Source organism: Orcinus orca, chromosome 16, assembly GCF_937001465.1.
Source record: "Orcinus orca chromosome 16, mOrcOrc1.1, whole genome shotgun sequence".
Classification (NCBI taxonomy): Eukaryota; Metazoa; Chordata; class Mammalia; order Artiodactyla; family Delphinidae; genus Orcinus; species Orcinus orca.
Genome location: NC_064574.1, coordinates 28,841,557 through 28,855,217, shown reverse-complemented (window position 1 = coordinate 28,855,217; position 13,661 = coordinate 28,841,557). Strand labels below are relative to the sequence as shown.

The following is a 13,661-nucleotide window of genomic DNA, read 5'->3' as shown; positions in this document are numbered from 1 at the left end:
TGATGCTTCAAGGAGCAGCTGAGGAGCCCCCAGCCACGCCTTCCTCCCAGAGATACTGCAGGGCCCTGGCCACCCGCTTACCGGTCCTGGAGCCGGTCCTGTGTGTCCTTCAGCCGGGCCTTCAGATGCCGGATGCACACTTCCTTCTGCTGCAGGGGGGTCAGGTACTGCTCCGGGGTGGGAGGCTTGATGCCATGGTTGTCACTGCACAGCGTGTACTTCATGGCGCGCCTGCCGGGGACGCTTGTCAGCAGGGAGGGAGGAAGGGGCCTGGCGAGGCGCTGTGCCTCCAGGAGCTAGGGGCCCCGCCTACCCATTCTGGTCCCCTGGCCACTGAAGCGCTGCAGGCCAGGCCTCCCCCACGGGGCCCCTGTGGGCACGAGAACATGCACCCCCTTTGGGAGGTGGGTTTCATTAAGGCTCTTTCGAGCACAGCATCAGGGTGGGGAGCTCAGGGCTCCTCTAGCTTGGGCTGGGGAGACACGTCACAGAGCGCATGCACCAGCCTGGCGCCACCCAGGGTGGCGCCCCCTCCGCCAGCCCAGTCCCGGCGCCGCAGCCCAGAGCTCAGGTGTCCACTCTCCCAGCCCAGAGACCAAGGCTGAGGGTGGGAGAGGTCTCCCCCTCCGTGTAATTATCCTGGGGCCTGCATGGTGGGCCAGGATCTATCTGCTGTGTATGTGTATATTATCCTGGGGCCTGCATGGTGGGCCAGGATTTATCTGCTGCGTATGTGTATATTATCCTGGGGCCTGCATGGTGGGCCAGGATTTATCTGCTGCGTATGTGTATATTATCCTGGGGCCTGCATGGTGGGCCAGGATCTATCTGCTGTGTATGTGTATGAGTGATTTCGTGTGAAAATCTAGTAACTGTATGGCGGCCACCGTTTGAGCCGTCTCTGTGTTGTCATCATCACTACCGCCTCAGCATTCAGCGTGTAGAACACTGTGTGCAAGACTGGTACTAAGGTGGCAGCCTGTCCTTACACTGGCATAAGGTGAGTGATAGTTGATATAATATTAATAATGCGTTCGTTTTCTTAGTGTTCTACAACTTTGCTTTCAAAGAATCACATTACCCTACAGTATGCCTTTCTCTCCCAATTGGAGAAAATGCCTATCAGCCTATCATCACAGGTAAGAGGTTTTTAGAAAAATGTAACAATGTTTCTAATACCATATTTTGAATATGACTGTAATACTGTATGCCATAAAAACTTTATAATGATTCATTCATTAGATAAGCTAGGCAACCATTGCTAGCTTCTCTGTTACCAACACATGCACACTATACCTGTAAATAAATATGAATTTCTTTTTCACATGATCTTTTCATTTTTGATGTCTAGTCTTAGTAATACATGTAACAGCTACAGTGTTTTGTATCATGTAAGACAATATTGATGTACTGACAGATGATTCATTTTAAAAACAATGTAAACTTACAGTATCAATAAATACAGTATATTGCTGTAAATGTATTTTCTCTTCCTTATAATTTTCTTTTCTCTAGTTTACTTTATTGTAAGAATACAGTAAGTCCCCTATGTATGAACCTTCAAGTCGCAAACTTTCAAAGATGAACGTGTGTTCCCATGTCCAATCACATAAGTTAGTTCACATGGCTGGTGTACTTTTCCAGGTACTGTACTGTAAGATTAAAAATGTTTTCTTTATTTTTTGTGTTTGTTTGTTTTTTATGTATTATTTGTGTGAAAAGTGTTATAAACCTATTACAGTACAGTACTATATAGCCAATTGTGTTAGTTGGGTACCTAGGCTAATTTTGTGGGACTTATGAACAAATTGGACTTAATGAATGCGCTCTTGGAACAGAACTCGTTTGTATGTAGGGGGCTGACTGTATAGTTTATAATACATATAACACACCAAATACATGTCAATCAACTAATTACGTAATCAGGAAGGCTTCTGGCCAACAGTAGGATATTAGCAGTTACGTTTTGCGGGAGTAAAAAGTTATACGCGGATTTTCAACTGCACGAGGGATCAGTACCCCAACCCCCGTGTTGGTCCAGGGTCAACTGCTCTAGGACACCAGCCCATGAACACATTCACACAAACGCAGGCAGACCCTTTCCATCTGCATGTGCACGCTCTGGGGGCACACGTGAGCACACACGGGAACACTGGCTGTCTCTGGGCATTGCCCTGTTCACAGCTGTACCCTGCAGCCACAAACACCCTAGCACAGGGTGGTGCAGACGCACGCGCGCGCGTGTGTGTGTGTGTGTGTGTGTGTGGTGAGCACGCCCCGGTCCCATCAGGGCCGAGGAGGAGGAATTCCCACCCAGTGGATGAGGGAGGGCCGAGGCTTTCACCCAGGGAAGGGGAGCACCCCATGCCACCAGCAGACCACGGCCAGGCCACCTCAACTCACAGCTTCCTGTCGGCTGTTCTGTTTGGGAAGAAACCTCCTCGGATTTTGGCTTAAACACCTGGGCGTGTTCTCACACAATTTGGCAGAGGCCTTGCCGCCATCCAGCTCTGTTCCTTTAGGGGACGGGGGGTCCCAGGTCTAGCAAGAGGCAATCACATTTTATGGATGTAGAAAAGATAGGCCCTGGTGGGGCCCATTTGCTGAAGGAGCCAAGTTGGAGGCAGTTTTAAAAGTTTTGGGGAAGCTGTCTAACATTTACCGAGGAAAAAGTATTTGTAAATTGTAAACTGTTGAAGAGAAAGTGTGGACAGAAGTGGAGGGAAAGAGAAACTATTCTCTTCTACTCACTCAGCTCCTGGCCTCTAAGTTTAACTCAAGTCAGGTCACACACTGGCTTGTTTTCTGTGTGGCAAGGGGAAGAGGCGCGGTGTCGGGTGGGACCTTGGGGTCCCCTCTGATGGGCTCTAAGAAATCTCCTTCCAAAAGAGAGGAAGCCAGCAGGGGCCCTGAGCCCCATGTGTTAGGCCAGTAGACATCCTGGTGCCCTGCAAAGGCTATGGTGAGAGGGACCCAGAGCTGTGGTGAGGAAAAGAGGCCTTTTCCCTGTGCCGGGGTAGAGGAACCAGGATTACTTAAACTAGTAAGAGCTGAGGATTATAAAGGAAGTAACTATTTTAACTTTTTTCCGTATGCTTTCACTAGTTTTCCTTCTCAATATAACATTTAACACTGATATATTTTTAGTCACTAGCTCTTTGTGGGAAAAAATATTTTTTAATATAGTATATATTTACATATATACTATACGTACCTGAGAAGAGAAGTATACTACAATTCATGTCCCTCAGCTAGTCACACCTTGGAACACCTGGCTACTTATAGTGAGGCTAGAGCCGAGGCACTGCTCACCAGCAACTCTGGTGGTGGCAAGGAGACCCTTGCATGGAAGCAGCTCTCAGCCTCAGGGCTGGGACTGCCCCCATGGGTTTCAGTTATGACATGTGTGGCAAAAATCTGCTACCAATAAAAAAGTATTAAAGTTGCCAATTATACACTTTTCAAAAGGTAAATTAATGCATCATCAATCTCACTCACACACCACCACCACCCCCCACCCCCGTTCTGGGGGCAGCTACAGACAGGATGCTGGGGCATGGGTCCAGCATATGTGTGTCACCCATCATGCGTGTCATGGTGGAAAACTCAGAACTGCCGCCTCAGTGTGATCTGGTCACACAAATGACACTCACTCAAGACAAGCCTTCCCAGGAGGAGCTCTGGCCATGGGAGCTGCAGGCCAGAGTCTCCTGGGCTTCTCTCGCCTACGATTCTCAAGTTGAACCAAAGTCCTAATGAGAGTGGTTACACGTTACGGGCCAGCAGCAGTGTGTGGTGGGTGCAGATATCAGCTCCCTGAAGCCTCCGGGTCGTAAGCTCCACTTTACAGATGAGGGAGTGGAGACTCAGACCGATTCACATCCTAAGCCCGTGCTCCCCCCTCATGCTCCTGGGAAGCAGGATGGGCGCCGCCATCACAGCCTGCACGTCCTGGTCTCTGAGGACCCACTGCTCACCTTACCCATCTCCCCAGCCCGATCCTGCCTTTCCGCTTTGCTGAGAGCCCAGAGCACACGCTGCACTTGTAACACACTTCACTTTCTAGAATAACTCCTCTCTGCCACCCTCACAGTGTACCACCTAGAAGAGCAGGCTGGCGGACGCCATGAGTTGCCTCCCAACATCCATTCTTGCCTTTTCTCCAACAGAACTCCCAGTTTGCTTGGGTGGCCCTACACTGGGGACCACTAACTCTCCCTGTAGCCAGTCATACCTGGCACCAGCCGGCACAGTATAGACAGAATTTCCTGGGCAATGTGTCCTGTCTCAAAAACACGAGTCTCTGGGGGTTCAGGGGCTTTGGCCTTTCTACCTTCTTCCTTCCTGGATGCTGCCCTGATGCCTGGAGGTGTAGGAGCCAGCTGTACACCAAGGATGGTGGAGATGGGGTCCCTGACACTTCGGGGAGCTGCCCGCCTCTGGCCCCTTGTTTTGAAAGCATCACCCCCAGTTTGTCTCAGCTACTGACTTTGGTTACGTGCAGCTGGGTATGATCATACCCATCTTACAGATGGGAACTGAGGCTCAGAGAGAAGTGACCTGCTCAAGGTCACACAGCAGGGAAGTGTGCTAGAGTTAGGGATGGTTAGAACGTCCACCTCCCCCGACCCCCAGGGCACTCAGGGTTCCAGCCAGCTTGGCCAGGCCGGGTGCAAGGGAGTGGCTGGTTACCTGGGCGTGGGGCTGCTGTCACTTCCCTTGCAGGAGCCCGAGTTACTGCTGCTGCTGAGGGAAGAGGTGCCGTGGGCATCCCGCACGCTCACAGGGGGAGAGGTGCGCCTGGAGGCAGGAAGAAGAGGCAGGTGCTCGTTCTGGCTGGTGGGCAGCTGCGGACACTGGACGAACACCGCCAGGCCGCTGCGGCCCAAAGGGCCCCCACTTCAGGGTCACCGCCGGGGAGAGAAGCGTGGCGGGGGGATGCACAGACAGGGGTGACAGAACAGACAGTGCAAATCAAGGTGCAAAACCAGAAGGAGGCCGGTCCTCGGGACTCCCCAGAAGGCTGAGCAGGGCTGCGGGCCAAGGGTGGGGTCCCAGCTACCCCTACCAAGGGTCCTCAACTTCCAGGGTCCCCCAAGCCCAGAGGGAAAGGTCCCTGCACGGACTGAAACAGAGGTGGAGAGGAATGGGGCAGGCAGGAGGAGGGACAGGAGGAGGGGCGCACGGGGAGGCCGGGGAGCCTGGGTGAAAGGCTGCGTGCCGTCCCTGCAGTAACTGTGAAGATCGAACAACAGTACTGGTGACGGCAGGGATCCAATGGTTTAAGTCTTCAGAGAACTTTTATACCCACTGTGTCATTTGAGCCCATAAATAGTTCCTGAGGCCAGTGTGAGCAAGCCCATTTTAAATATGGGAAAACTGGGGCAACAACTAGCTCAAAAACAAGCCGGTGTTGGACTGGAGACAGAGACCCTCCCTGCCCCCACCTTCAGAGGCCAAGGCTCCGGGCATTGGGGAAACTCACCTGCGGGATCCAGCAGAGGCCCGTCTACTGCCTGGCAGGGACATGGCCATGAGGCTGTGGGTCCGGGTGAGGGGCGGGATGGGCGGTGTCCCCGGGGCTGAGGAGAGAGGGTGGGTTGGGGGGGCCGCGGGGGTGGCCGGGCCCGGCCACGTCATCCTCTCGCTGGGGCCGCTGCCCGGCATGGCTTCTCTTCTCACCCTTCAGCAGGACACCCAGGACCGAGCTGGGGGCTGGCAGGCCAGGCTCAGGCCACAGCTGCCTCCACCAACAAATTTAGCAGGCTCTCACCCCACCACCCGACTTAAAATCACGATCATCAGAGCCTCAGGGCGGGCAGAAATCATCAGTCCAGCCCCGTGTCCTCCACATGAGTGAATGTGCCCCAGAGAGAACAAAGGCCTCGCCCAAGGTCACTGACACTGGGGCAGGGCCTCCTAATTGGCTCGGCCCAGCACTGAGTCCTCTACGCTACAAGCCAGGCCCCCAGACCCCTGACTCTCGGACCCCCACCCCCACGCTGGTCAATCCTCCCTCGGCGGGGGCTGCAGACTGGAGGCCTCCTGGAGCAGGACCAGGAACCCCAGATTAGGCTGCGCTAGTCTCGATGTCACCTTCTCACAGTGCCTGCTGGTGCGTGGCTCGGGGCTTCCCGTCTACAGGGGAGACAAGACAGACCAACACACCACACACGTGTAGAAAGACATATGGATACACGCGAATATGAAAAGGTACCACGTCCCCTCCATTCCAAGGCATGCCACACGTGGCTCAGTGAACATGCTCAGGGGGCCTGCCCACAACGCAGGACATGCAGCCCTCGCCTGCCCCGCCCCCCCCGCCCACATGCTGCACACAGGCATGCCTGCACCCATCCGTGCCAATGCTCATGCTCATTGTGGGGTGCACCAGGAACTCAGGGCACAGGCTCAACGCAAATGAGGAAGGAGACAGATGGGAGATGAGGACTCCTCCCTGCTCCCAGGGGGTGTCTCTGTAGGCTGGACCCAGTAGGAAGTGACCATGCCTGCAGAGATCCATCCTTGGCCCTCTTGACAAATCAGTAGAGAGACTCAGACCTGGCCTCCTGCCCAGGAATCCCAAGGCCCCTTTCCTGGGTAGAGGTTTGGGCTCCAAGGGCAGCCAGCCCTACAGAAGTTTAAGGAGGGGAGAGGCCCCATCCTGGGCTGGTGTTGGCTGCTGTGGAAGGAGGCCTGCACAGGGCATTAGCCCAGAGCTCCTGGAGTCCGAGGTGGAGAGGCCTGGGCTCTTCGCAGCCAATGTGCTAGTGCTGTGCCAGCTCCAGAGACCCTAGTCCCCTCCTTCCACGCTCAGAGCAAGAACTAAGGACAGTAGCCTGGGTTACAGGAGATTCAGCCAAGGACACAGTGTGCTGGACCTTCCCCCATGCAGGGAGAGAAGCAGTGACCAAGCCCTGCTCCACACCAGACCCCGTGCCAACCACATTACGTACATTACGCCATCGACTCCTCCCAACAACCCTATGAGGAAGTGCTGTGATTAGTCCCTTTACAGATGAGGAACCCGAGAGGGAACGGACTGCCCAAGTCCCAGCCCCAGTGTGGCAGGGCCAACACCTGAACCAGGCCAACACCAGATGCTGAGGGGCTGGGTCTCAAACCCCAGAGCCCCTGCCCAGGGCACCACCCCTTCCCACGTCAGGGCCTCTGGGGATCCCGGTCATCCCGGCCAGCGGCGGGGCTGCGTCCTGAGTGGACAACGGCGCTACTCAGGTGGCCTGTTTCCTGGCTGTGACACAGACGTGGCGTGTTCCCTGGAGGGCTCGGACATTGCCAGCATTGTCTGCCTAGAGGTGTCAGGTGCCAGGCACAGGAGCCGCCGACACCCCACCTGTCATCTGAGCTGCTCGCCCCAGCTTGGCGATGCATCCCACCCACCATGCCCCAACTGCCCAGGTGGGGCCTCCTGGAACTGCAGGGCCGGCTTCCGGAGGAGGAACAGTGAGACAGGGGCTGAGGGGACAACAGTGCTACTCCACACTTGCCAGGAAGGCCACCAATGGCTCACCACCTCCTGGGCACAGGAGGGCCTCGACTAGGAGCAGCTTGGGACGGGCTGATAGTCCTTGCTCGTGGGTGGACGAGGGCTTCAAGGATCATCTGTCACTGATTGAACACTTCTGCGGCCAGGTGACCGTGCTGAGTGCTTTTATGTGCCTTGGTCCATTACTTCAAATAAAAATCCTTCAAGGCAGGATTTTTTATCACATTTGGGTCCAAGGTCACACAGCTGCACGTCCAACAGACCCTGGCTTCTAGCCCCAGCCAGGCTGGCTTCACTGGCCATCCTCCCATCACCACTTCTGGCTTTTGGAAGGATGCTGTGATTTCAGGAGGACTTCTCAGCAGAGGCAGGACTCAGAGCTGAGGCAGGGCCTCGCTCTTCCAGGCCAGCTCTGGTGAGCATTGCTAAGGAGCTCAGAAAGTCCGGGTGGAGCTCTGGGCCCAGGTCCTGGGAGGCGGGAACGATGCCTGCTTTGCCTTGGAGCTGCGTGTGGCCTTGGTACAATGAGGGCTTTGTTGTCGCTGTCCCTGCTCCTACCTTGCTTGGCAACCCCACGCCTCCCTCCTCTCTCGCTCCCTCTTCCTTCCTCTCTGGCCAGGGGGGTGGGGGTGGGAAGGGGATGGCATTTGTACCTGGTTGGAGCAGACAGTCTCCTGGGAGGCCAAAGCCAGCCATTCATCTGGGACAGAGGTGGAAGTGGCATTTCCCCTGCTGGGACGGGACCTTGCAGGCTGGGGTCCCTCTGGGAGGGCAGAAGACACCCAGGCCCAAAGGGAGTTGTCTCCCCAGGATCTAGCCCAGAAGTGTCAGTGAGCACCCTGGGCTCTCTCAGGTCCTCCCGCCCCTCTGGGCCCTAGAGAGGAGGCAGATTGCCATGGCGTTTGTCTCCATGCCACCTGTTCGGCCTGGAGTCCCGCAGGCCTGTACCCAGGTAGCCGCTTGGAATGTAAGGTGGAAAGGAAACCCCTAGCCGTGGGGAGCTGGGCTGACAGTTGCTTATCACCTCCACCCCAGGTTAAGCCCAGCCCCATTTCCCCATCCTGCCCACACCATGGCAACCCTGCTGCATCTACCCCTTTGATTAGTGCCTCACACACCGAACAGTGGGGGTTCAGGAGATATAGCAGGATCCAGGGAACAGGAGATGGAAGGAGTCAGAAATAGTCAAAGATATCTGGGCTCAAATCCCAGCTCTGTCACCCTCCAGCTGCAGGCAGTGGGCGAGTCACACCACTTCTCTGAGCCTTAGCTTCCTCATCTGTAAGTGGGGCTGTAACAGAATGCACCTCATGTGGTTACTGTGAGAATAACACAGGATCATGCATGCACAGGGCTTAGCCCAGTGCCCACCACACAATAAACACTCGAAAGTGGGAACTCCCAGGATTTTGGCACTAGATAATTGCAATGCAATGTGAGCTTCAAAACAGAAAGACTCAAGGCTTAATAGTGGCTTCAGGAGGGTCAGGGAAAGCGTCTCCAAAAGGAAATTTACACTAAGTCTTAAAGGGTGAATAAGAGGTCACCAGGCAGAGAAAGTGAACGGGAGGGATGGAGAAGCGTGGGCAAAAGCCGTGAGTAATGCAGTAGCATGGCTGCTCAGGAAACTAGGGGGCCTGGTGGAGGCAGAGGCACAGTGGGCCTGAGGCTGTAGAGGAAGGTGGGGCCAGGCCACACCGAGCCACAAAAGCCAGGATCTTGTCCTGTGAGCAACAGGGAGCCATGGAAGGTCCTTAAAAAGGGGACGGACACAATCAGACTTGCGTTTTAGAAAGCCCCTGCGTAGGGGGCCTTTGTGGACTATAGCTGGAAAGGGACAAGAATAGAGGCAGGGAGACCAGTTAGGAGGTTATCAAGAAATTAGAAGGGCCTGGGTCAGGGCGGCAGCAGGAGCAATGGAGAAAGGGGCCTGGAGCCTTCTCAAAATTCATCAGAGGCCCCCGATTAAGTAAAAATTAGGGCAAAACTCTTGATCCTGGCATTCAAGGCCCTCTTGTCTATACCCTTTCCAACCTGCTCTCAGCTGCTTGCTGACCCCAGGGGAAAGCCCTGTTCGTTGCTCCCACATCTTTGCAAAGGCTGTTTGCCCAGCCAACAGCACCTGCCCTGCCCTGCCCTGCCCTGCCCTGCCCTCATGCACACGTCACACTTTCCGTAAGGCTCTGCCCTACAGGACTTTCCTCTTGGGACTTCACCCGTCACTTACTCTCTTGACCACTTAGCGTGTCATGCCTTAGGTTGAAACTCAGGGAACACCCCCCTCTGGGGAATTTCATAAAAATAAACACAATCAACACACAACCGTTAGAAACGCAATGAGTTAAACAGGCACATTTGATAGACCAAGGGGTTGGATTAGATGGTCTCAAAGACACCTCTGGATCCACCATTCTCTGATTCTAGGGCTGTAAATGAAATAGAGTTCTAATTGATGCTTTCTTCCCTTTCAGTTACTAAGACTCCTGGATTTCAGTTTCTACATCTGTAAAACTAGGAAGCTGCGTTCTTCAAAGAGACACTATGGCATTTTGCTCAATCAGCAAGTCATGGGGGAAAAACCAGGCACTAGGTTAATCTAATATTCTAGCTACGTGAAAGTCCCTGTATGCACTATAAATTATCTTTTTTTCCCCAAAGAATTAGCCATCAATAAGAGAAGAAAGCTATCCTAAAATCCAAAGGAACAAAACAATCTGTGTCTGATGACTCAAGCCTCTCACAATTGTGGAAAGCAGAGCAATGCAACCAATAGAACAGAACTTGGGAGGAATCTTGTCTCTGCCAAGGCAACGCTAGAATGCAGAACATTCCACCCTCAAACGGCAGAACGCCTGGTGCTCCTAGAATGCTAATGCAGAGGGAAGCGGGAGATGGAAGATGGGCCTGGGAGTGTTCCAGCCGACCTCTCTGGACCTCAGAGGATTAGTGCTATGAGGGCTACTCATGGCTGAGGAGTTTGGTAAACCTTCCATTGGCTTCACGACCTCATCAGCCACTATGCTTCTCTGCACTATCAGCAAAACCAGGACCTTTCTTCCTAGACTTGGGAAGGGGGGCAGTGGTGGCATTTCTCCAGTTTGCTTCCTGTTTCCTACACAAGCTGTCCTCAGAGCTGGAACCATAGATGGAGCCACTGGACTCCTTCTCACTGTGGCAACCCCAGTACAGCGCAGGGCAGACCCACAGCTTGGCCAAATGTTGCGAGGGCTCCCAAGGCAACCAGGATGGGCGTGAGGGCTGAGGCGTCTGCTATGCAGGTAGTCTCTGGTGGTTCGACTCAGATTCCAGAGCCGGGAGGGCACCAAGAGCCAGTGGTCTTCAAACCACCTGGAGAACTTGCCTCTGGGACTATGAGGGGGTGGGCTCAGGCCTCCTTCCCCATTTCACCTCGAGAGACTCCTCTTGTACCTGTTCTACATATGGAAGGTCTGAAGTAAGACTACATTTTTAAAAGGGTTTTGCAGGTTAAAAATCTATGTAATATATATTTTCCACAACGAGATACTATTTCACATCCACTAGGATGGCTATAATCAAAAAGACAGACAACAACAAGTACAGGCGAGGATGCAGAGAAATTGAAACCCTTGTGTATTGCTGATGGGAATGTAAAATGGTACAGCCACTGTGGAAAACAGTCTGGCAGTTCCTCAAAAAGTAAAACATTGAATTACCAAATGATCTAGCAATTCCACTAGTGGGTATACACCCCCAAAGAATAGAAAATAGGTGTTCAAACAAAAACTTGTACAGGGATGTCCATAGCAGCACTATTCACAACAGCCCAAAGGAGGAAATGACCCAAATGTCCATCAACGGATGAATGGACAAACAAAATGTGGCCTATACATACGATGGAATATCATTTAGACGTAAAAAGGAATAAAGTACCAATACACGCTACAACATGGATGAACCTTGACAATATTATGCTAAATGAAAGAAGCCAGACACAAAAGGCCACATGTCGTGATTCCATTTATACGAAGTGGCCAGAACAGACAAATCCATAGACAGCAGATTAGCGGTTGCCAAGGGCTGGGCCAAGGAGGAATAGGGGATGACTGTTAATGGGATTGATGAAAGTGTTTTAGAGTTAGATAGTGGTGACAGATACACAACTCTGTGAATATACTAAAACCCTTTGTATTGTACATTTTAAAAGGGTGGATTTTATAGTATGTGGCTATATATCAATAAAAAACAAAAATAATCTATATAATATATATTTAAAATGAACCATTGTAAAAGGACAGGCATGGTCCAGGAAGGGGAAGGGAATGGCCCAGGATGGCTCAGCAAGTAGTGACAGGACAGGAACTAGAAGCAGCCCTCCTGCCTCTACCTGACTTCAGGCAGCTGGGCCCAGGGCAGGTACTGCCCTGGTCCTCCTGACTCTGGGTCAGCCTGGAGGAAGCAGGCGACTAAGACTGACCCTTTGAAGGTCTGGCATAGCCCCAACCTCATCTGATCCTCACAAATTCCCTGTGGAGGGAGGCCAGGTGGAGACTGATGCGTAGGACACATGGGAAACCTGAAGCTGCGGAGCTTTCGAGATCACTCAAGGTCACACCTGGACGTCTAGGTCATGAGTGCCTGCATTTCTACTGCATCATGACTGCCTCATAGTACAAGAGAACTGGGACACATACCGCTATGCTGCATGAAAAAGCAAAAATCTACTTTCCCAGGAGATTCTAAAATACCAGGATGGAGATGCAGGGGTTACATCCCCGCATCCTGGGCTCCTCATGCTTCCATAAAAGCAGAACATCGCATGTGGAGAAAAGGGAACCCTTGTATACTGTTGACGGGAATGTAAAATGGTGCAGCCTCTGAGGAAAACAGTGTGGAGGTTCCTTAATATACCGAAAGTAGAACTACCATATGATCTAGCAATTTCACTCCTAGGTATATATCCAGAAAAAACACTAACTTGAAAAAGTACATGCACCCCAACATTCAACAGAAGCACTATTTACAATAGCCAAGACATGGAAACAACCCAAGTCCCATAAACAGACGATTGGATTAAGAAGGAATGGTATATATACATATACACACACACACACACACACACACAATGAATATTATTCAGCCATAAAAAAGAATGAAATATTGCCATTTGCAACAATGTGGATGGACCTAGAGAATATTATGCTTAGTGAAATAAGTCAGACAGAGAAGGACACATATATGATCTCACTGATATGTGTAATCTGAAAGCTAATATAAATGAATCTATATACAAAACAGAAATAGACTCACAGATATAGAAAACAAACATGTGGTTACCAAAGGGGAGAGGGAAGGGGGAGGGACAAATTAGAGGTATGGGATTAACAGCTACGAACTACTATATATAACATTGATAAGCAACAAGGATATACTATAAAGCACAGGGAATTATACCCATTATCTTGTAATAACCTAAAGGAATATAATCTGAAAAAAATACTGAATCACTAAGCTGTACACCTGAAACTAACCCAATATCATAAATCAACTATACTTCAATAAAAAGACAATAAATAAAATAAAATATTCCTGAAAAAAAGCAAGTGGACCTCACAGAAACAGGAGGTTAGCAGAGCAAGGAAGATTGTTCAAAAAGAAATTCTTCATGTGTCTTCTCCCTAAACAGTGTAAGTCTCTCCATGTCCCTCAAAGAATCAGCCATGTGGGCAAAGGAGAAGCCCTCACCATGAGGACCACTGTGTTCAACTCTTCCAACAGCTGCTGCATCCTGCTCACTAGCCCAGGTGCTGTGCGAGCCCAGCACTGAGAGACCCTCAGCTCCTCAAGCCACAGCACATGGTCCCTGTCGGTGACCTTGCACCCTTGACCTGAGTCTCAGCTGCCTCATGCATTCAGTGGGACCCACCCTCCTGACCCTGCCTTATCCAACCAAGGCAATGAATGGAGCAATGGGGGAATTCCAGACAAACAGAGGACAGAACATTTCTTGCCATTACTACTGCTACCACTGCCTCTTATAGGGGATATTTTCTCCTTTTTCAGAAGTATTATTCCTTGCTTTAGTGCAAGTCAGAGCAAGCCCAGGTGGTGACTCTGAGATTACCGGCACCCTCTGCCGAGCCGACTGCCCTGGGGTGGCTCTCCAGGCCAATGC

The 13,661-nt window shown here is 51.9% G+C and overlaps 1 protein-coding gene across 14 annotated transcripts in view; it reads right to left on the bottom strand.

Moving 5' to 3' along the window:
- Window positions 1–13,661, bottom strand: part of SNPH (syntaphilin) — a 41,943-nt gene that overhangs the window by 7,439 nt on the left and 20,843 nt on the right. For 4 of the 14 annotated variants that reach the window (XM_049699879.1, XM_004272960.4, XM_049699880.1 and 1 more), the window contains 3 exons: window positions 5,486–5,582; window positions 4,693–4,800; window positions 82–231 (listed from right to left, as the gene is read on the bottom strand). In XM_049699879.1, the coding sequence (XP_049555836.1) occupies window positions 82–231; window positions 4,693–4,800; window positions 5,486–5,582 (355 nt within the window). The other 10 variants (XM_049699874.1, XM_049699875.1, XM_049699878.1 and 7 more) reach the window with 7 other exon arrangements.